Source organism: Megalops cyprinoides, chromosome 19 (genome assembly GCF_013368585.1).
Source record: "Megalops cyprinoides isolate fMegCyp1 chromosome 19, fMegCyp1.pri, whole genome shotgun sequence".
In the NCBI taxonomy this organism is placed as follows: Eukaryota; Metazoa; Chordata; class Actinopteri; order Elopiformes; family Megalopidae; genus Megalops; species Megalops cyprinoides.
In genome coordinates, this window is record NC_050601.1 from 11,469,932 (window position 1) to 11,493,402 (window position 23,471).

Consider the following 23,471-nt stretch of genomic DNA (forward strand, 5'->3'; position numbering starts at 1 on the left):
CTGCTAAGTTTGTTCTTAAAATGTCATCACACTATGCACTTTGATTTCAGCGCTTAACATTTTCAATATGACAAAATTTTAAGTGTTACTTGTAGGTTTAGCAAGATGAAAAGGAGATTATGTTGGATATTAATGGTAGAAGTGACTGAAAGAGGGAAAAGAGAAAACAGAAAATAACCAAGATTTGACTTTACTTTTCCCATCTCCAGTAATTTACTTCAATCCTATTAGGGCCACACAATGTCACTGGATACGCAAAATATCAATTTGACTGCAAGAAGAGCAGTTATTAACCACCTTCCCTAAACAATTAGGCTCAGTGGTACAGATGTTATTCTTGTGAGTCTACACATACATTTCTGCCAGAGCACCATTCAATATGAGAAAGGGACATACAACGTCCTTCTTTCTTCCCTAAGGTTGACTACCTTTGTAACAAACCACACCCTGCACATAATGGTGAAATGGTGGGGAATTTCCCGACCATTCTCCCACACTAATCCATTAAAAATATACAGGTGGAAAAAAAACATGGTACATCATTTGAGACTGTGATTTAAAAAGAAAGGCAGAAAATAAGTAAGAGTTCAGCTATATATTTTTTATTGTTTACTTGAACTTGCTATTATTGCAATTTCTTTATTAAAATAAAACAGATATTTCACACACTAGTCATAGATGAACCATTTCAACCTGTTAGTCTTTCTTAATCCATGGTTTAGCTAATCAACTCTCACGTCACTCCACTGACCAACTGAGACTTACTGGATAAATACCCATTCATTTCCCTTTTGAAGTAAAATCAACAGACAATTTATAAAAAACAATCACAACAATAATAAAAAAAAGTAACATTCGGCACATAACAGTGGTTATATCCTCCTCATTCCCCTCTCACCATCTCAGTGCAATACAACTGTTAATGTACGAATATGTCCAGTCAGTGTGAACGATCTGCTAGCGCTCTCTCTTGGTCTCTGCTTCAGCAGCACTTCTTCCCTCTCTTCCTCCTCTCCCTGTCTCGGTGCGAGTTGATGTGGACAGTGTCCTTCTCCCTCTCCCGCTCTTTTTCAGCGCGGCTCTGACTCTGTTTCTTCGCTCGGAGAACCATGTGAGTGAATGTCATAAACATCTGCGGAGGAGGAGAGACGGGACAAGAACAAGAGAGGAGATGTTTGTTGCAATGTGCAAAAGTGCTAAGCATTGCTTTAGCTGCAATGAGTGCTGCAGTGACAAGCACAAAATGTAAGATATGTTCCAGTTCCCCAGGGAACTTTTTCAACTTTTGGGTCAAATACCATTTTAATGAGCAGCATTCACCACGGCTCTCTGCTAGTGTGAGCCCTTCCCCCGTATGTATTGCAAGCACATGCAATTATTTAGCAAAAATAGCAAATACACTGTCGAAAGTAATGCTTCGCTCAATAAAATAGATCGCCGGAATTGCATAGCTTTACTCTGACAATTTTATCCTCAGGTCATACATTGATCAATCATCAATACTATGAATGATGTCCCAGTAATTGATTCTCTTTCACCCGTATCTTGGGTTGTACTGCATTGCGCATGCTCACCAATACCAAGTTAAAATTAGTTAATCTGTTTCAAGCAATGTTGTCAGGATAACTTAACAGTGTGATGCATTAGTGAGTGTGAAAGAAGCTATATAAGAAGCACACAGGTGTGGAAAGGTGAATTCAGCACAAAATAGATCTGTTTTCAGAGTAAAAACATTTGACCACCTTGACACTCACCTCTTCCACGTTAATGTTTTCCTTGGCACTTGTCTCAAAGACCCTGACGCCTACAGATTCCCCAAAACGCATAGCATCTTGGGTGTCCACCTGCTTTTTTGAGGGGTCATCATTCTTGTTGCCGACTTGAGACAAGGGCAATGGAAAAGGATGTTAGCCATTTAACAATTATTTCAGCAATTTAAGAAAAAAAATCAAAACAAGAAGCAGACGTAACTGGACATTTACTTTGACATTATAACTAGCACCACCCCTCCATCCCCTATCCAGTATCAGATCTAATAAGTGTCAGGTACACATTTCTCTGGCAAACAAACCTAGAATCTTGCAGACATTGTCACAGTTCTGTGAGATCTCATTCAGCCATCTCTTCACGTTAATGAAGGATTCCGGATTTGTGACATCATATACAATGATCACACCATGAGTGTTCCTGTAATACCTGAGAGAGAAATATGAACTGTTACTATTCAGATGCACCAGTAATATAAAAAATGTTCTGCAGAGAAATGCATTTCACGCTAACACAAAAACAAATAATGTAACCCAATTTTATTTTGGACTCATGTTTTGGGTTCGTAACAAAGATGTTCTCTCCCTCAGGGCGCCCCCAAATTGACCATCAACTCCCTTACCCAAAACCTTATCTGACAAATCGTGACTGATGGTCCAATATGTTGCTCTGCCTTTCTGGCTGGAGTGTGGATGCACACTTCAGACAAAAAAGGATATGGAACTGTAGCTTCTAATATTAGCCTTTGTTAGCATCTAGGATAACTGGAATTCCAAAAGGGCTCAAAATGCCTTTTTCTAATTTCTCAGCATTTAGGTCATACCAACAGCTACAGCCATACTCCTGTCACATGATAAAAGCAGCATAATGTAATGCCATTTCTAATTATACCCAGAGAACTTTGATGTCTACATGTTAAAAGACATAATAATAACATAATAATAATAATAATAATAATAAAGACATAATAATAGTCTGATAAAAGACACACAGGTATTAAATGATGCTTGCTGATGCATTACGAAAAAATATAAAACATTCTTTTCCATAAAAGCAACCGTGTTGCATAACTTAAATGATACCACCCAACTCAATCACTTAAACAAAAAGCATGCAATTCCCCTCTCAGTCTAGTGTTGATGTCCTTGAATATTTCGGACAAACAATGTGTGAACTGCATTGACCCTCTCTCATTCATTGTCAGTACTGATGTGCGCTGTTGCATTTGTGTCAATTACGTGGAAGTGATGGTTCTGAATCTCTCCTGTCCTGCGGTGTCCCAGATCTGCAGCTTGACTCTCTCGCCATCAATATCCACCGTTCGGATCTTAAAGTCCACTCCAATTGTTGTGATGTAGCTGCCTGTTTAAGAAACCAGGGATCAGAATTTATATGATTGTATGTAGTAATCCAGATAGAGGACATGAGTTGCAGTGTAACTGCCTCATTTCAAAAGAAATAACATCAGAATGGAGCATTAACATGCACTTTTGGTTATCTGTTTTTCCACACATGTATACTTGAATGTTTTCGGTCACCATGGATAAGGACATGTGTCAAAACAATGCATTTAACAATAACAGCTACGTCTTGTAGCTCAAGCAGACAAAAGCGGGCAAGTCAGACTCACCTGAGAAAGAATTGTCGGCAAATCGAAGCAGCAGACTACTTTTCCCCACATCTGAGACCAGCACAGTGACACACCAATAAAGTTACTAAGGATGAACTGAAATACTATTCACAATCATCATGTCACTCAAACGATAACATACTTAATAAAATCAAAAGTCACAAGCTGATAAATTTATATTACGATTATTATGTTAAATTTCACTGACTTGAATCTCCAATGATGAGGAGCTTGAAGAGGTGGTTATAGTCCTTTCCTGCCATGTCTTTGTGTGCTCCCGTCAACACCAGTTTAATCACAGTAGACAATTCCAGTTACGTGCACGCACAGTGTAATGTGGTCCTTTATTTCCAGTTTAGACGATTTCTTAAATCCCAGTTCACTCAAGTAAAACATGCAACTCCCTCCATTTGCATCTTCAATGTTTTCCCAAGGTTTTGTTTTCTTCCCAATTTATTTCCAGCTAATTCACATTTATCCTACAATTATCTGTTTATCTGCTGTGTAATCTGAAGTTGCTGATGAGGTGTTTTCTGAGCTAATTTCACATTCTACTCTGCATGAAGTAAAAGTGTGATCATACCTTACTCCGGTCCGCTTCCACTAACTCAAGCATAAGACATCCAGTACACTGCAATACAGCAGTATGGTGCAATTCAGAAAAGACAATACATATTAATTCCAGTTGGTTTCTAATTCCAGTTGGTTTTCTAGCTCTTTTTTAGGGTCTAGGGTTGTCTTCCTAAATTATCTTCCCATTTGTCCTTAGTTCATATTGCTTAATAAAATCCCAGTGTAAATCTGACTGTATTGCTGTCATTCACCTATATTCTTGCAGAAAAACACTCTGAATACTGCAGAAAATATCTTTAATATATGGATATGTTTTTTAGTATTTGAAGGTTAATGCAGCCTGTGAATCCTGTCAACAACTGCTCTTGTAAACAGTCTTTCTCCTCTCCCCCTCAAACCTTTGTCACGTTGTCATCTTTCACACCCGTGCATGTGTGCAATATCTACCTTGCCACCTTGCCTCACTTTACACCTGAGGTTCACACTTTCAGATCTCCTTTTGCCTGCTGATTTTGATCTGCTTTTACATTAATCTAAACTTATTTTTTGGGAATAGTATCCAGTAGTATTTGTCTGTATATGGGTCTTGTGGCCTTGCTTCCTCTGTCTATGTTAGTCTATCTGTTCTTTGCTTTCTTCATCCATGCTCTTGTCCCAGGTGGTTCCCTCATTTTCCCTGAAATGAGAGAACAATTTGATTAACATAGGAAACCCAGGGTAAGAGATCTTATTCCACAATACATTGTTTATAACTGATAGCTGTGTCTACAGTGGCTGGACGGTACAGTAATCATACATTCTTTGCTGCTTATTTATCAGTCATCATGTCTGCTGCTTCTCCTCTTACTACCACTACAACAGCTGTACCACTAAGGCCACTAAATTTAACTGTGGCTACATCACATCATTTATTTCTGTCTCCTCCCAATAATTAAATACAAACCACACCTAAACACATACACGGTGTGGCAGAAGGGGGCAAGAGGTTACATACTGTGGTCGCTCTGCACTAACGTTAAACGCAAACGTTACAGTAAGCTCAACTGCATTAAGGAAACAAGTTATCGACCGACGGAACATAAGCTAACCTACCAGCACTGCATCTGATGTTACAGACTACAGACCGCAATGGGGAAAGAAAGAGTTTCCACAAAAACAGGAAAAGATCCCGAACAGAGGCTAGCTGGCTAGTTAGTTAATGTAGGCTGCTGAAACTAAAAAAAAAAAACCCTCCCAATCACGTATTTTATCATACAACACACAGGGAGTTTAGTTACCTAACTACATTATCTACCCTGTTCACGACAATTTTTATATTGTAGCTAAGTGTTTGCTATAGCTAATTGTATAAAAATAAAAGTGAAACAAACTACGATAGCTGCCAAAATATCTTTGTACAGCAAGCGCAGGAAACAGCAAACATTAGCAAGTCTAATAACGCAAATTACTACTCATTAAGATGATGAGCTAGCTAGCTAGACTAGCCAGTTAACTTATGCAAATCAAGACAGTTAGCAAATCAGCGATTTAATATATTTGAGCACATCGCTAAATCACTGACGCTTGCAGCTAGCTACGTATAATGTAACTAGCTAACTCAGCACCAAAAAGTCTTTTTGAGATACGTATCCGTGATTGTTGCAATAATATTAGCGTTGATAAACATTATTTGGACTGTAAGATAGCCAACGTTTGCTAGTTCGCAATAAAAATAAGTTACACATTACTTACCATGAATGCCACTTCACTCTAGTGAGACTAAGTTGCGGTAAGTAGTTAACGTTAGCAAACTAACAGACGTCCAGGATCTTCTTGTCTGTAGATATGGTTGACAGTCAGCAGGCTAGCTAACGTTAGTCTAGCAACTGTTTTTCCTTGATCCCAGACGTGCCCTTTGCCGTTCATGAAACAGCACTTTTTACACGGTGCAGTGCCGAGTGGTTAGTACATGTAATCATTACAGCTGAAACCGCGTCAAACCCGACAGTCTCAAACAGGTAGCATTGTTCCCTAGTGTCAGGCGTCTCCCGGGAAGTTCATCAGGAAAGTTCGTGGTCTCAGGACTGGAGGAGGCTCCGGGACCGCCGCCTTAGGCCACACCTGAAAGTCGAGTCACTTGCTTTCAATAATCATGTGCGCCTCTCCTGATCCCTCCCCCCTTTTCTTTTCACTCCCTGTTCCTCTTTCCCAGTTGTTGTTGGCACCGACCACTCTGTTTTTCCTACTTAAAATGAGAACAATACTCTTTGCTAGCGGCGTTTAGGAATGCAGCAGTTTATGGGACTCTGTGTATTGGTTATTGTAACTGACCATGCCATAGCTATTCCTCACTACTTGGGAATAAATTACACAATGGGAACAATCTGCAGGTCATTTACGGACTGATTTACTTATTTAGAACTTAACTGTTTTGACTACACTTGACTACAATCTTGAATACCTGACCGACATTGTGAAACATTACAAGAAACTGCATTTAAACGTCCTCTACGATAAAACATGCTTACAATTATATTTATAGTCTTGTTGATTCCAATTATCTTCCATAGTTTTCTCCTTGTGAACAATGTCCACGAGACCAGAAAATGTGCTTAATAAGCACTGCTGATAGATGTTTTTCAGAGCAAACACAATCGGTCACAGACGCACTCTTAACCAACAAAAATTTAATGAATACCAAAAAGGAACCAAATTAAAAAAAAAAAAAAAAAACTAAAGACAAATACACAAAAACAATCAGGTTTTTATTACAAAAATATGTTTGTGCAAAGAAACAATGGGCATCAGGTATCTTTTCAAAATTATTAGTCTCTGTGTCTGGGACAATGTGTGCATACCACTACTGAGCACAGTGTGAAGATGAGGTGTGTACATAACAGTTTTGTTGTGCATATTCATCAGAAAGAAAGAGAAAATGCCCTGTAGGACAGGTTGGTGAAGACATCTATCTGGCCGCTGCTACCCCCCACTGTCAGGACCTGGAACAACAGTTTGATAGAGCAGGAGGCCAAGTTACTTGAAATAATGGAGAAAACACTGGCTGGTATTCATTGTGATATAGTACCTCTCTGGTGTGTGAGAGAATTTGGGCAAATTTTTTCCTTGCAAGTTACTGATATCAATACAAAATGGCAGAGTATTGGCTGTAAATATGATATATGATTTCTATCTGATTAACTTTACATGTTTGTACACTGAAAGCATTTTTGTTAGAATTTTTTGTGCACACTACCACATACAGTAAACTCCTGATAACTGTGTAACTGATAACTGCATATGATGTGGTGTGGTATGGTATACAGTTGGTCCCTTTTTACTCTCAACTACATCTGTGATGTGCTCTTATACAGACTTACATAAATTGCACATAAAATAAATATTAATAACAATCCAGCTGAAATCAACTGTAATCACACAGACCTGTAACAGTTATACCTGTTCTGTATAACTTACCCTGTGCTCAGTACTGTTGGTATTCAGCGCCAGTGTATTGAGTGATGGGGGAGTGCACGGAATCAATGACTTCACCTCTCCACCCAGGAGGCAATGAGCCACAAACTGCCCCTCCCCCACTGACAAGATCTAGAGAGAGAAATAGAAATCTTCCATTACAGCCCATTAAAAAAAATCTAGATGTGAAGGTACACTCAAACAATGATATGACAATATACACACATACAGGATCAGCAGACACTACTGAAATTGTACTCCATTAAGCTCACTGACAGAGGGATAAATGAAAGGACAAATATGTAACACTGGCTCACCAGGTCCTGATAGAAAGTTGCTTGTCGTTGACAGCCTGAAAGTGGGAAGACGGAAGTGGGCGAGAGGGAGCGAAGATGCCAGAGAGAAAGGGAGGGCCCCCCTCCACAAAGCTACAGGAAAAGGGACAGAACATGGGACATTTTACTGACCAATTATGGCACATAAAAGCTGGCACCTGTGAGCATAATTCTTCCTCTTCAAAAACAACCAATGTTCTTCCTTTCACTTCCTAATAAGTATCTCACTTTCGACCTCAGGCGACGACTTCCTCTTTTTATCCAATCAAAACCACGCTCTTACACTCACCATCCACTCAGAATCAGTTGTAAGGCAGCTGATCCACTTCCCATACTGGGGTCGAGCACAGTCCTGTCATCATCAGAAGGGAAAAGAAATATATATACCCATCAGTTGCTATTTAATGTGAGTAGTGTCATTATATTACCACTATCATAGTTGTACTTGTCACCAACATGGCATTTGTCATGGTTATTCCTTTGTTCTCATCAGTTACCAAAGTACTGCTGATACAATTCTGAGATGACAGAGGGTGATTTTAGGGATGGCACTACTGTATCATTAATCACTTCTAATGTGATCTCTTATCATATCCACCTCCCCCGTGATGTCGCTCACCTCGTACTTGTACACCTCTATACAGTGCACAGTTTGCCCTGTCCTGGAATCTGCAGATGGAACACACAGACAGATCGATTTGGACTGAAAATTCAGTTATCTACAAATAAACACATGAGCATAGACATGAAAGCAACAAAGTCCTGTGCCAAAGAAGTTAAATTAATGTGCTTCTCACCCCATATCCTCACAGCTCCATCCTCTCCCCCAGAGAGAAGCTCCCCCTCTCTCTCTCTGATGCTCAGACAGTGGATGTAGTCATTGTGACCCTGTAACACTGACTACAATGGCATAAAGAGAAGCACAAAGAGGATCAGAGGTTTATACAAATATCCTTTAAATGTAATAACCTAAATGTAATTGTGATTATACTGCCTATTGTAATCGAGACAGACACTGATTGGCTGCAGCATTTGGAATTTAACACTGGATGTTAAATGATGAGCATAATTTCAAGAAACAAAGGTATAGTATCAGAGGTACATGGGGGGTGCCTGCTTTTAAATTTTTTTACTAATTTTATTCCTATTCTGTATAAATGCGTTTAATTTTTCTCTACCTTGAAGAGTCCACTCTCAAGATCCATGATGTGAATGTTGTTGTCTCCTCCACCAACTGCCAAACTGTTATCCTAAGAGAGAGAGCACATAACTTACACAAAAGCAACAGAACCTCTGCTACAGTAACTGCCTGTCATTGTCTGAGAGAAACCAGACAACTGTGTGTCTATATATCTTATTATATTCATTAGTAATAATGTTACTTGATTTTTTCATTCATTCATAATGTATTACAGTTTGTGGTTGCTATGTATTACTTTTTATTGTGGTTGGATATTCATTACTAACATTTATGCATTTGTAACACAGCCAGTAAAACTAAAAAGTGAACTGAAATAATGCTTTCAAATGTCACCATCTGATAGCATATTATTTGACTGTTTCCACTATACGTACATCCAACAGGTTACCATGTAAAACATGACCAACTATTAGCACAGTTATTAAATAAATTAAATAAAGTAAATTAAATTATTAAATAAATAAATAAAATTAAAATAAAAGAAGACTTTGTATATAAATGTGTTGATTTACTTACTTTAGGGTTAATGACCATAGCATTGATCTCTGGGATCTCAAGACTTGATCTGCAAGAGAGAGTAAAAACACCACAGCTAAAGACCACATTTAAACACCACACTCTGCCTGTATATTTCAGAATATTAAGTAATAACAAAAGTAGTCACTAAAAGACTCACTTGTAATGTGGTCTTCTTGTCCATACAGCTTTAGGGTTCTAGAGGGAGAGAGATATCCAACTGTAGTGTAACTGCCACTGAACAACACTGAGATTCTCGTGCGTTAACATGTTTTAGCAGCACGTATAGCGGATACAGCATGTTGCAGTCTTTAGTTTTATATCAAAAGAATAATCCAGGATGTACTGTTTACACAGGACAAGACCCAATTCTCTCTTACTCTCTTAGTTAGCTCTGCCCAGCTCCAGGCGCTGACCTCCCCATTTCCAGCACTCAAGAGGTGTGTGTCCGTGGAGAGGAGCGAGAAGACAGGACCCTCATGCGCTGGGAGAGAAAGGAGATTTAATAGACTTCACAAACTATGAAAGGGATTATCATATTTTCATAACATATTACGAAATATTACAGTGGGAACATCTGCGTTTTAATTTTGCCTGCGAAGAGCGTATCGGTAGTGGTATTATGAATTGTGATGCAATGCAAGGCAATTTATGGCTAGCTTTGATGTACGTAGTATGACATTAAGCATACAAAAAATCTGATAAATATTAGCAGACTAATTTTGAAATACTGTATGTTGTATTACAGTATTTTGAATACTTGCTATTAAAAAGTACTGCACACTTTCTTGTCTGCTAACATGAACTGTATAAATATTAACCGCCTAGTTTAAATAAAGGCAAACTATGTAATAAAAATACCTAATAGTAAGTAAATATGAATAATGCTACAGACTGGATAACAGGTTTTCTGCACACCACTCATATCTGCTTTGCTTTTGAAAAATGTTTTCATGTTTTCAACTAGGAAATCTCAATAGATGAATGCACTGTTGCATCTCTAAAACAAGCTGATTGGATACGTCATTCACATTTTCACATTGAGAATGTGAGATTTTTAAACGGCTTAATCATTATGTCACAGACACATTTGTTGTAAGCAAGTAAATTATACGCATTTCCATTATAGATCTTATAGCCTACAGATCTGTCTCAGGCAAGACAGGATGCAGTAAGAGGTTTCAAGATGCATTCATGTTGAATATCCATTCCATCTTTTTTACTAAAAATTAACATAATTAAATATGTGATTATGACTGACCCGTGAAGGTTAGGATCGGTTTTTGACTGATCTCTGTGGCTTCTGGACTGAGCGCAGAGGACAGACTGTGGGTGAGAGAGAATTACAAGAATTACAAAATTATATTACATTTTGTCGCTTTGCAGATGCTCTGGTCAAGAGATGTGCAAGATGTGGAGATTTAAGAGCAAAGTCTTACATGTGATAAACTGATGATACTTATTTGGATGAACTAAACAGTACGTCTGTTTTTCATTGTTAAATGCATTTCAAAACATTTGCATCCATGGTACAATACGTTTACTAGAGTATAATTAGTGTTCAACATTGTAACTGCACACGTTTCAGCAACCTCACCTGAATACAGCGATCTCACCATAGTTGTTCCCCGCAGCCAAAAAACGACCGCAGGGTGAGAAACTCTGGGAGAACACGGACATGTGAAGTAGCTGGAATGATAAAGATATTAGCGAATGAGCAGAATTACATTAATAGGAGAAAGCAAAGGGCCACCAAACAGTTTGGCTGTGGCCAACTAACTACGTGTATCACAAAAACCTTGGCTAAGGATGATAGGCGACCTAACAAGCCAGAAACACGTCTTAAAAACACACTGCATGTAGCTTAGCTGCGAAAGTTAAAACACTGCAAATGATTCATAAAAGAAGGTGTCGCAGCACAGATTTGTATTTTCGTGGCCGATCCCTACATATGTTTCCTTTACCTCAACGGGACCCATATTTTCACTTCTTCCCAATAGATAATCACCGCAACAATAAAAAAATCCCTGATCTTTCGCCGGGACTGTCGAAATCAACCGTGTTGATTCAAATTCAGACGCTTAAATATGACGTCACTCTATTTCCCGCTACAGAACCACTGAGCTAACTGGAGGCGGAGTCCTGATAAATGGCTCGGACGTAAGAACTGCCACTAAATGGTCGGGCAAAAGACTTTTTGAAACGCTGTCAAAAGATATCAGTGATAGCTGTGATATCTACAGCAACAGCCCTGCATGTAACATTTAACCAAATATTTTAAATGCTTTAATTTTTTTTTTTTTTTACATGTCAGACGTTACACACCAACAGGATTACTCTGTTTTGCAACCTCAGGACACCCGGCTTGACATCCTTGTCACACTGTCTGTTCCAACCCCAAAGCGGTGGAATGAGCTTTTTATACTGGTCAGGACAGCAGAGTTGATGGCCATCTTCAGTCAGTTTGAAGACCGACCTCTTCAGGCTGCATCTTGGTTACTTTACCCAAGCGTAAGTTACCTTCCCTGCATCTGTGGTCTTATTGCAGAGTATGTTGTATTTTGGTACTGCACATACATATTACACTTTGTTAAAGTGTGTATGCATGTTATCACAGCACTGTACAAGGGGCTGATGCATTTTTGGATGTGATTCGTTGAGTCCTGTATGGATATCATGCAACTTTATTAGATGCACTTTATGCTCATTCTTCATAAGTCAGTAATCTGCCCCCTGGTTTGCTTGAATTTCTGTGACTGGCTGGATTCTATTTTTATTTCCACATACAATGTTGACACTCTACCATTCTAATATAATGTTGACACTTTCTACCATTCTATGAAGAAAGGAATGATTGTTGTAAATAATCAATCTTTCCTGCAATACCTGTCATCTCTGCATTATCAAACAACTGGCCCAATGAGCTGACATTTCTTTTGTTACAGTAATATGGAGCAGTAGTCATGATTACCATTAAGTTACAGGGTGTTCTTGAGAGTCAAGTGGAAATGCTTACCTGCGGTCAGATATTAAGATTATTTTTGGTTCAAATCCACAAAAACAGACATAACTACATATTGACAGTGAAAGACAAAAACCCATGGCAAGATTACTGCACTAGAAAATGAAATCTGCAACCAAAGCATCATACATAGATGAGTACCATATTGTACACCCACTGTACAAACTATACTATACGATAACAATATGCACATGTACATTCTACACAAATACAGGAAATGCTGTTGAGCCATGGCTGACAGTTGACAAAAGCGCATTACAAAGCCACATGCAAACAGAGCGGATACAATTGCCGTTTTTATTTAATATGTTCACAAAGCAAAAAAAGGAAAAAACGGGACTCAAGAAGTCTATTCACAGACATCGCAACTGCACCTCCTCCATACAGTGATAAACAAATTAGAGAAGCCATATTTATATTTTTTTAAAGAATCTGAAGGTATAAGGTACAGTGTGAATTTCTTTTCAGCAAAATGTCCACATGTCTACCTCACATACAGCCAATGTATTCAGTTGTGTTTCCGTCTGTAGGTGAACACCGAGTAAGAACATACAGCAATAAGTCTGACAGTATGTTCATCTTTCTCTTCATCGCTCTTATTACCTCCTTGCTCAACACCACAGTAAAAATACATTGACCAAACCCTTTAAAAAACAAAACAAATAACCCCGAAAACAAATGACAGGAGGTTTTCGGGTCTGTTCTTCCCCCTTTTGTACACTATCCTCACTCTTAACAAAAATCAGCTGTTTCATCCTGCTCTTTTCCAACACATATCAATGTTCTCACTCTACTGTCACCAATTTGATGTCCCCTTGTGCTCCGGATGGTACAGTCCAGCTAACTGCAGCATACAGTATTTAAGCCACATCACTGAGGAGAACGGGGGACACATTTCTGAGAAGTGAAACTGGATTATTTCCTCCTTTTTCGGGTTGGTGATCTGCTTTGTGATTTCCTGCTCCTAAAAAAGGGGAGAAGGAGGAATGACCATTTCATCACATTTGCTAGCAAAAGACAGCAGAAAGGTTTGTAAGCATGACTATTAACTAGAACTGTTAAGATTCAGCGGATACTGTTTCCATACGAAAGCACCACTTCTGTTATAAACGTCCACTGTAAGAGATGAAACTCAACTGCGAGTTAATCACCCACACAAATTTGACCCCACAGGTGTGAAATAACCCATCATCCTGTTACAGTGGTGCATCTTCCTGCTAACTGGCCACTGACCTGTTTGTGGGCGGGGACTGTGCAGGCCGTCGTCGTCTCATTGGGGGGGAGTAACTGAGGGATCTAGAGTCTCTCAACGAATCAGCAGGAACCCTTCGAGGGCGGGGTGGGCTGAAAGTCACAGAAAGTACAGCGATTCATGCCCATTTACATAAGAAGGGGTGAGATCAATAGTGGCCATTTGTAAATACATCTACATGCAGCCTTTTTCAGTGTTAACTGATGGTGACATAATATCGGCACCATCTGACATTAAATTACCAATAGGATTTGTTTGTTACCCATTTATGGTCTATCAGTTGTGTACCAAGAGTACTACTAAGAGTTGTTTTCACATGCAATTATAAAACTATATTGGTTTTATTTTGTTTAGTAAGTTTAATCAATTTTACCTCTCCTTCTTATCTTCTTTCTCACTTTCAGTAGAGGACGATGATGAAGATGAAGAGCGCCTCACTGCCGCATTGCCCTTCCTGAGAGGCAGACACAAGATGGATGGGTTAACATTCAAACAAATACACAGATGGAGAAAACATAAAATACAAAGTCTATGAGAGAGGTGACAATACACCCACAGAGAGGCATCACATTAACTGTATGCATCAAAGCACACTCATACACCTACTTACTCTTTATCCTCCGTCTCAGACTCTGAACTGTCTGATGAAGACGAAGAGGAGGAAGATGACGACGAGGATGATGAGGATGATGAAGAACTGGAGCTGCTCTTGTCTTTCGAAGGCTGTTTCACAGGTCCCTCCCTCTCTGGCTGTCCATTCAGAGCTTTTTCAGCCTGGCTCTGCAGCTGGCCTGTTGTCTGGCTGGCAGAATGTCCAGAACTACTTGAGATTGGTTTATTACTTTGTGTTACTCTCTGTGACTCTCTGGCTTCTGCTTGGCTGACAGCAGGGGATCTGGAACCCTCTGAATCCTTGGCCTGCAATCTGCGTTCTGACTGGTCAGATGGAGAGGCAGACCCCTGTGGAACTCTCAACTTAGATGAAGACGCAGGTGAAGCAGACCCCCTTCTCATCCTCTTCTCCACCTCTCGGTCTCTCTCTTGCCTTTCCTCTCTTTCACCCCTTCCCTCTCTCTCCATCTCTCTCCCTTTCTCATTTTCAACCACCTTCCTCCCTTCTTTCTCCTCTGACCCCTTCTCTTTCTCTCGGGGGGACTCTGAAGACGAAGATGACGAAGACGACGAACTAGAAGAGGAGCTGGTGGAGGAGGAAGATGAAGAACGAGCTGGGGCATCCTTCGGCGGCGTCCGGACTCTCCTTTCTCTCTCTCTTTCTCGCTCCCTCTCTCTGCCTCGGTCCCGGTCTCGCTCCCTGTTCCGCTCCCTCTCTCGTTCCCGGTCCCTTTCTCTTTCCCTGGACAGGGAGCGGCTGCTTCTTCTCCGGCGCAGGGGAGAAGGAGAGCGACGCGACCTGGGATAAGCACAAACGGAATGTGAAGTGTGTTACAATACAGTCCCAGTGACAGAGTTAACTGTATATCACTACCAACTGAGATTATGGAGGGAGTAGTTTGTAGCGGTAAGGAGCTGGGTTTGTAGCCAAAAGGTCACTGGTTCAATTCCCTGCGAGGGCATTGCTCCTCTGCCCTTGAGCAAGGCACTTAACCCAGAATTGCCTCAGTAAATATTCAGCTGCATGAATGGATAAAATTGTAAGTTGCTCTGGATATTAGCATCTGATAAATGACAATAATGTAACGTAATGTAACCCACTGTCTCCACTCAAATATAACAAACAGAAAGTGATGACCAATTCACCTATAAAGGGGGCTCCGTCTCCTTGGACTCCTTGATCGGCTTCTCCTTGGTCTTCTCTCCCTGGATCGATCCCTCTCTCTGTCCCTCTCCCTGTCCCTATTCCTGTATGGCACTGGAGAGTATCTTCTGTCCCGGTCCCTCTCTCTGTCCCTCTCCCTTTCTCTGTCCGGGTCCCTGTCGCTGCGTGACAGATGACGGGCAGGAGATCGAGGGTGCGCGCCCCTCCGCGACACCCGCCTGGGGCTGGGAGAGCGGGAGGAACGACGCAGGGAGCCAGGGGGGTCCTGGTACTGCAAGGGAGGGGTGCGCCGTGGGGGCGAGGCGGAGGGGGAGCGGGAACCGCGGCGGACTCGGGCCTCCTTGTCCCTCTGCGTGGATCTGGGAGAGGCGCCTCGGTCTCGTCCCCTTTCGCCAGCTTTGGGAGAACGTGACGCTCCTGCCCTTTTGTCCTGCGCTCTCTCCCTCTCTCTCCCGCCTCTGCTCTCTTTCTCCGACGTCTCTCTCTGTCTTGGGGCAGGGGGTGAGGACTCCCTGTCTTCCTCAGTGGGACTGTATCTCTCCGTTCCCCGACCACTCTTCCTCTCACTTTCTAAACTGGCCCTGGAACTCCCCTCCTGCTCCGAGGCCCTCTCCTGATAGGGAGAGCGGGACGGGGCCTTCCTCTTTGCCTCTCTGTCCCTCTCATTGTCAGTAGGAGAATACCGATCTTTGCCTCTGACCGCGGTCTCTCTCTGCCCAGGAGGAGAGCGGGGCGGACTTACACTCTCTCTCTCTGTGGGCGTGTAGCGTTCCTTCCCCCTCTCCCTCAGCAGCTCTCTTTCTCGCTCTTCTTTTTCAGAGCTCCTCCCTTGCACTCGAAGCCTCTCTCTCTCGTCCTCTCTGGCCAGAGAAGGCGAGGGCTCTCTCTCCGTTGAGGAGTAGTGCTCCCTTCCTCTTCTCCCTCTCTCCTCACTTGAGGGCAGTTTGTGAGCAGACGGATCCAGTTTCTCACCTCTTCTTTCTCTCTCGGGTGAGGGGGAGGAGTCATCCCCCTGTGTGGGAGAGTACCTCTCCCCTCCACGCCCCCTTCCTCCCCTCTCCATCTCTTTTCGGGCATCCCTCCCTCTGCCTGTGTCTTGATCCCCATCCGAACTTGCGCTCGGCGGGGGTGGAAGGCTCTCCCTCTGCGTTCCTCTAGTTTTCTCCTTCTCTACATACCTCTCTGAGGACTTCATCCCTCCGTTCTCCACCTCCCTCTCGCTCCCGCCGTCATTCCTCTGTCTGAGTCGGGGCTGGGCTGAGGGAGAGGATGAAGATGGGGCCACAGCAGACGAATTGTAGGAGGGCGAGAGAAGAGAGCAGGCGGAAGAATGGGAAGGAGACAATGGAACTCTTTTTGCTGAATTCTGGCTCTCCTTAACTGGCTTTTTCTTTTGCCGTTCCTTCTCGCCCTCATCGGACGAGGAGGATGAGGATGAGGAGGATGATGCGGAGGAAGAGGGGGATGAATCAGAGGAGGAAGAGGAGGAGCTGTCACTCTCACTCCCGCTGCTGCTGCTGCTGCTGCTACTACTGCTGCTGCTACTGCTGGATTTTGCTTTGCGTTTCTTATCCTTCTTCTCGGGTTCTCGGCCCTTCCCTTTCTCCTTCTGCTCCGTCCCTTTCTTCCTCTTCTCTGACTCCTTTTTCTCTCTCTCCATCTCCATCTCCTTCTCCTTCCTCTCCCTCTCTGCATCTCTGCCTTTCTGCATTTGTTTTTCTGCCTCCCGCTCTCTCCGCGAATGATCCTCCGAAGGGACAGATCGGTCAAGGGTAGAGGAAGAGTGCCTGCTGGGCCGTGACCCTTCTTTCTCTTTAGCGCTTTCGCTCATTTGTTCTCTCTCCCGTTCTTTTCTTTGCTTTTCCAGACTCTCCTTCTCCCTATCCGCTTTCCTTTCTCTTTCCCTCTCCCTCTCTTTTTCTTTCTCCCTTTCTCGCTCCCTGTCTTTCTCCTTTGCCCTCTCTCTCTCTAGTTCCCTCTCTCGCTCCCTCTCTCTTTCCCGTCCATTAGCAAGAGGTGGTGGGGAAACGGAGGGAGACGAGTCAGACGAGTGCCTCTGCTGTTTTCTGTCTTTTTGTCTCCCTCGGTCACTCTGCCTGGGGGACTCTGCCCTGTACCGTCCTCTGTCACCCTGTCTAGGGGACTCTCCCCTGTCCCTCCCTCTCTCACCCTGTCTGGGTGATTCCGCCCTGTCCCTACCTCTCTCACCCTGTCTGGGTGATTCCGCCCTGTCCCTCCCTCTCTGTCTGTCTCTCTCCTGCACCATCTCCCTCTCTCTTTCTTTGTTTGAAGTGGGTCTAGGTGAAACTGCTTCTCTGTCCCTTGCTCGTTCCCTCTCTCTGCTCCTGGGCCGCCTGGCTTTCTCTCGTTCTGGGGAGGGAGACGGAGATGAGGAGTCGTGCCGTCTTCTCTGGGGCTTCTCCTCCCTTTCTTTCTCTCGTTCCTTTTCGGCTCTTCTGCTTCGTTCAGGAGAGCTGGGGTGTCTGGGAGATCTCTAGCATGTACAGAAAGCAGAGAGAGAAGTTCTGACCATGCACACAAATTTGCAACCGGGACACTCATGAAAGTCAAACTTCACCTTAGCACAGATGAGACGGAAGTCAGCATTCTGCCCACTCTACTTCACTTTCCCACTCATTTCAGATTCATTATAACGTCCTGAAATCTATGTAGAAAGAAATGAAACTCTTACCTCTCTAACACGTGATCTCTGAGGACTCTTCTCTTCAGGTTCCCTCCCCCTCCTGCCCGGGGACCACCCCTTCCTTGCTTCATCAGTTCTCCTCGCTGGTTGGTTCTCTCGCATCTCTCTCAGTGGGACAGGTGATGGGCTGAGAAGATAAAGGATACAAGTTTGGTGCATCACACTATGTTCATATTTCATCATATTTCATCCCCAGATATAGTTACCGTGCAACAGCATAGATAATACTGTGATCCAAGAATCAATTATTTTCAAGTATATTGAAATATACTGATTCTGATACAAATACATGTACAATGGCCCACTTTTGAGAATAATTCCATGCCAAACTGTAGCTGCAGCAAACTAGTTGCAGCTAAAACTTCAACTCAAATTAGGGAATTAATTTGCCAATGTAACCCAATTAATTATCAGCCTTACACACCGACTACACCATTTAAGGCTACTACCATACACATCTACCCTGTTAATGCCATTTAGATATACGCCTTTTCCACAATAAAACATAAACCCATATAAACAGCAAACCCTCCAGTGTGAACCCATATTCCCCTATCTGATAGGTCATATTCAAATACAGCAGGGCCATTCTTTAGCTGTGGAAGAACTATCACAGCCTCCTATCAACTTCCTATTGGCCTTTTGATTATTGACACAAAAAAATGCACATGAACCTGCTTAATATCAACTTGCTAAACATCCCAATATGTTTATGCACTTTTGTAAGTCACTTTGGATAAAAGCGTCTGCTAAATAAATAAATGTAAATGTAATTATTGTCAGGTTTTTTTTAGAATCACTGGCCACTGGACTTTGATTTATGTGCAAAATGGACTTACTATGATGATGAAATTTTTGCAGTCTCCCTCAGAACATTAAACCATAGATTTTTTTGCCCTTTAAGTGTGCACGTTTTTAATAATTATTTTAATCAATTAACACAAATTAAAACGCAGTCTGACTTACCTGCGGTCTGAGCTCGGGGAGGGGCTCCTGCGTCTTTGTTGCTTGGTTGGAGGAGGGGATTCATTTTCACTCCTCTTCCTCTTCCCTTTTTCCTTGTGTCTGTCATCTGAAGAACTGAGGGAGATTGAGGGAGTGTCTCTGACTACAGTACATGGCCTGACTGTGAACATTAGTGTGCTAGAAATGAGTGCCACCTGTGCTAATGTAAACAAATGGAGAGTAATATGAAGGGAGTAATACAACCAGGGCTGTTTCAGTAAAAACAGAAAATATGCAAAGAGTGAAAAATGGTATTCACAATGACACAGTAATGTTCATCTTTTGCTAACTGTTATTACACTTACACTTGTTGACTGAAGAAATACACAATACAGGACTTACTTCCTACATTTTCTGTGCACAACATGATGAATATATAAACTTCATTTCCATATTCAATGGTCAAATGAGAGTAAGAGAATAGCTGTCACAGACTGAATAAACTTGGTAAAAAATTTGCACTTTATTAGTCTGTCCTTTGTGTGGAAAGGGAAAATTCTAGACTATGTAAGTAGACTGTAAAATGATACTATTGATTAAATGCTAACTTTGTCCTGAATTTCGAGATGGTAACGGTCAGCAGATCATTGCGGCCTCAGCAAAGTTCAAGCTCCTCAGTTTTATGCGTATGAGAACACAGCAAAGAACCTATAACAAAAAAACATACCTCTTTTTCTTCTTTCCACTTTTCTTCTTTTCACGATGAGGAGAAGGGGAGGGACTCTCTGAGCTGAAAGACAAAAACCACAGATGCGTGGGCATTTAATCTCTCTTTGTCCATTGTAGTGCCAATACCTCCAGCCCCTCTGTGCCCGTTCTCTCCCCCTGCTGCTCCTCTGAGTTCATGTCATACTCCCACACTCCTCACCTCTCTCTTCTCCTGTTTTTCTTCCTCTTCTTCTTCCGGCTCTGTTTACGTGGAGAAGGGGAGGCTGATTCGTCAGAGTCCTCTACTAGGCTGTAAAGCATGAGCACAAGGAAAAATATTTAATCACAGAATCATACACATGCATGGTTACTGGTCGTGGATGCGAGAGACCTGAGAGCCCATAGAATATACTGCTACAAAAATGGGCTGACTAGACACTCGGTATGGAGTTCCTGCACTCACATATATTTCTGCTGCTGCTGCCTCTCCCTCTCCAGTCTCTCTTGCTCCCTCTTCTCCTTCTCTCGCTCCTTACGCTCAGGGTGGAAGGAGGAGCCGTCCACATAATCTGTGGCGATGCCGAATGCCTCCCTCAGCCGGTCATTCTTCTGCTGATTGGCTGCAGCCAGGGCGTGAGTCTCCGTAACCCTGAGAGAGGTGCACATGTTAGCGGGTTACATTCAGCGGGTCAGATGTGTACGCAGACCCTTCGAGCATTCTGCAGCTGGGATCTTCAGGTACTCACGAAGGTCTGTCCGTCACGGGAGCTGGTGGCTCCTCTTTCTCCTGCAGCATCATCCGGAAGGTATTCACCTTCTGCTCAATCTCCTCCATTGAGTACCTGATTGACAAGACATAATTCACAGATGGAGAATGGCTGAATGCACAATTACAGCCACATTTACTCTATTTTACACCACCATCTACTCTCTGTGTAACCCCTTTGAGACACCCTTCCCTTCTCACCCTTGCTCCTCCATCATGTCCTGCAGCTCAGCACACTTCACCTCCAGCTGCCTCTTCCTCTGGTGCTCCAGGATATCGGCGTTCGGCTGCCGGTTGAGCTGACTCTCCAACCGTTCGCGGTCCTTCTCGTCGCGCATGTCCCCTCGCTCATCCCGGGTTCTTTTCGCCCGCACGCTGGACAGGTTGCGCTGGACATAACCATTGGTCCCGCTACCCCGAGGGGTGGTTAGCCCGATGCCGTTGTACATTTCGCACCTCTGAAACAGATAAAGTGGCGTGTGACACGGGAGTACTTCTGCACAAACATATGCAAAATGGCTTTATCGCGCTCACTGTTAACGATTCAAAACATTTGATTTTTCTACAGTTCGTCGTTGTAAAAAAAAGCACAATATGAGCACATATACATCACATGGTATAATAGCTAACGTTACAGACAAACCGAGGAGGGCACTTTACATTATAAATACAACAGGGCAATTAATTCCTTTCTCGCTGACAGCTTCATACGTGACGTATACATGAAAAGGCGTACAATGCATACAGCAAAAGTTAAAGAAATCAAACACAAGACTGCTTGGCAAAGTGAGAAAAAACACATGCATGCTGCTACATACAGTCACACTGAATTATTATGATAGGCAACCACACAATGGACACGCGTGTTGACCAATCTTTCATTATATAACTGGCCCAAACTCTCTTCACCTGCCATTACCTGCTATCTTTTGTTAGCGTCAGCACGGTGATATACCTTACGACGATCTCGTTAGCTTGCTATCAAGGAAATTCCTCTTTCATAAGAAAATCTGGCTAGGTAGCTTTCCAACCGCCTGAGCAAGCACGCTGGGTTGTTACACGTTAGCTAGTCCTAACTCAAAGACACTGTTGCTCTTCTAGGAACTAACTGCGTTGATAACACAGCAAAGACAATCCTGGGATCAGGCGCCAGCGAGCCAAGTGAGACCTTGGGTAATAGGCCTTAAAAGTAAATGGATAACTGCGGTTAACAACAGCCTGTTTCTAGTCAGCCAACCCAAATTGTGTTGTGTCCTGCTAAGGAGGTAAATATGAAATATACGAAATGTTTTGGTCACCTCTCGCTTCATTGATTTTAACAAGATTACAGCTAGCTAGCCATCCCTCGCTAAGTTAGCTACAACACTTAGCCAACTACCGTTCCCTTCCCCTCTCTTCGGCAAAAGCTGACGAGATATTTGCTAACGACTCAGCTAGCTAGTTAGCTACTCTGCTCACCCCATACGGTACAATCACAACGGCCTATAAACTTAGCTAGGCTTCTGCGTTCGCTAGGCAGCAACCAATAAAGAACACGACAAATATCTCGTTTTCCGTCTTTGAACTACCACGCCAGCGACAATAAAGCAATTTGGAAAGGTAGTGAGCTAGCTAGCTAACATTGTGGCCATCTGTTTTCTGTGATTATCGGGTTCCCTCGCTTCCTCCTACGATGAGCTAGATAACGTTCATAGATATCTCCATGTGCTTGTTAGCTATCTTCACGTTACATACCTCTGTTGTCCGAAAAGACAGAGAAAGGAGGAAAATAAAAAGTCGGAAATGTCTAAATCACACGCCTTCACAAGGAAAAGAAAATGGCCACAACAGGTATAAATACTATCGCTTCATGCAATGCAATACGTAGTTATTGCGTATATTGAATCTGCATCGTAACGAACTGCGTCAATAAAGCACGACGAGCCAGGGAAGTAAACCCACAAGGCACCGCGTGCTGACTACACTTCCCACAAACCAACACAAGGACTTTGCTCATTGTATTTCGACAGATGGCGCAGTGCCTTGCCCTAGTGATAGAATTACCCAGCTGTGGACGTAGGTAGGCCATCTGGCGGAGACGATGTTGATTGGGGCTTGAATTTTGGAGCTTGCTTGAATACTGCTGCGCAGATTCACATCGCGTGATGAAAATCACTTGCGTAGCTTCATTTATTAATTTCTCACAATATTGTCTGATCTGCATGCAGAATAAGTCAGTAAACGAGTACAACAGTAATTTAAAAGACAAGCCCAATTAGATTAAACCTCGAGAAAATGCTGCTTCTGAACATGTGCTTAAAGACTTAAATGACTAGAGGACATCAGTTGAAAGTTACCTATGTTTTTTTTGGACAGGGTACCTCCCCCATTGTAGCATCAGTCTTAACATTGAAACTTTTGGCCTTCCACTGTTAAACCTAGAAACCTTTGAAAGGCTAACTAGGTATAACTTAATTTACAATGAAAGTAACATTAGGCTACAAATGGCATTGCATGACAGATTGTATCCATTCATACAGCTAGGTAAGCACTGAAGGATTTCAGGTTAAATACTCTTTGGATGTTTTGATTCTTGTTGCCTAACTACTGGTGAGAATGACTCTCTCTTGATCTTTACCTTTACCTTCTACCACTGTATCACTGCTGTCTTTTGGATGAGGAATGCTTCTGGGAAGTACATCTTCCCAAAGCACCATTCATGTATGAGTGATACCCTCATTCATACATAAAATATGAATGACAAAGATCATTTCTCTAGGAACGCCTCTTCAGTTTCCAGAATATGGTAGCACACTCAGCCATTTTAAAAAAAGAAAAAAAAAAGA

General features: G+C 42.4%; 3 protein-coding genes across 3 annotated transcripts; all 3 read right to left on the minus strand.

Annotated features, from left to right (window-relative positions):
* Positions 1–594: 594 nt before the first annotated feature.
* si:dkey-16l2.16 (ras-related protein Rab-35) lies at positions 595–6,100 on the minus strand. Its single transcript, XM_036552639.1, has 7 exons — positions 5,702–6,100; positions 3,606–4,646; positions 3,398–3,448; positions 3,006–3,129; positions 2,072–2,196; positions 1,755–1,879; positions 595–1,132 (listed from the first exon to the last, which is right to left on the minus strand). Exons 2-7 carry the CDS (start codon positions 3,658–3,660, stop codon positions 983–985), a joined length of 630 nt encoding a protein of 209 aa, XP_036408532.1. The 5' UTR covers positions 3,661–4,646; positions 5,702–6,100; the 3' UTR covers positions 595–982.
* Positions 6,101–6,753: 653 nt separating this feature from the next.
* thoc6 (THO complex 6) lies at positions 6,754–11,524 on the minus strand. The gene is made up of 13 exons (XM_036552631.1): positions 11,437–11,524; positions 11,070–11,161; positions 10,734–10,798; positions 9,853–9,956; positions 9,633–9,670; positions 9,473–9,521; positions 8,934–9,005; positions 8,553–8,655; positions 8,375–8,424; positions 8,045–8,107; positions 7,738–7,848; positions 7,424–7,552; positions 6,754–6,948 (listed from the first exon to the last, which is right to left on the minus strand). Exons 1-13 carry the CDS (start codon positions 11,449–11,451, stop codon positions 6,868–6,870), a joined length of 972 nt encoding a protein of 323 aa, XP_036408524.1. The 5' UTR covers positions 11,452–11,524; the 3' UTR covers positions 6,754–6,867.
* Positions 11,525–12,778: 1,254 nt separating this feature from the next.
* srrm2 (serine/arginine repetitive matrix 2) lies at positions 12,779–22,523 on the minus strand. The gene is made up of 13 exons (XM_036552642.1): positions 22,381–22,523; positions 20,848–21,104; positions 20,627–20,722; positions 20,344–20,529; positions 20,101–20,190; positions 19,900–19,962; positions 19,194–19,349; positions 18,216–18,354; positions 15,505–18,017; positions 14,357–15,157; positions 14,120–14,200; positions 13,728–13,838; positions 12,779–13,458 (listed from the first exon to the last, which is right to left on the minus strand). Exons 2-13 carry the CDS (start codon positions 21,093–21,095, stop codon positions 13,410–13,412), a joined length of 4,533 nt encoding a protein of 1,510 aa, XP_036408535.1. The 5' UTR covers positions 21,096–21,104; positions 22,381–22,523; the 3' UTR covers positions 12,779–13,409.
* Positions 22,524–23,471: the final 948 nt, after the last annotated feature.

Coding starts and splice junctions, on each gene's coding strand:
- si:dkey-16l2.16 (XM_036552639.1), bottom strand. CDS start 3,660: ATGGCAGGAAAGGACTATAACCACCTCTTCAAGCTCCTCATCATTGGA. Junction 3,130..3,397: donor TGCCGACAATTCTTTCTCAG/GTGAGTCTGACT, acceptor TTTCTTAAACAG/GCAGCTACATCACAACAATT. Junction 2,197..3,005: donor TTCAGAACCATCACTTCCAC/GTAATTGACACA, acceptor TTTCTCTCTCAG/GTATTACAGGAACACTCATG.
- srrm2 (XM_036552642.1), bottom strand. CDS start 21,095: ATGTACAACGGCATCGGGCTAACCACCCCTCGGGGTAGCGGGACCAAT. Junction 18,355..19,193: donor TCCCCGAGCTCAGACCGCAG/GTAAGTCAGACT, acceptor TTATCTTCTCAG/CCCATCACCTGTCCCACTGA. Junction 14,201..14,356: donor TCTGAGACGGAGGATAAAGA/GTAAGTAGGTGT, acceptor TCTGCCTCTCAG/GAAGGGCAATGCGGCAGTGA.
- thoc6 (XM_036552631.1), bottom strand. Junction 9,957..10,733: donor ACCGATCCTAACCTTCACGG/GTCAGTCATAAT, acceptor TTTCTCTCCCAG/CGCATGAGGGTCCTGTCTTC. Junction 7,553..7,737: donor CAACTTTCTATCAGGACCTG/GTGAGCCAGTGT, acceptor TTCTCTCTCTAG/ATCTTGTCAGTGGGGGAGGG.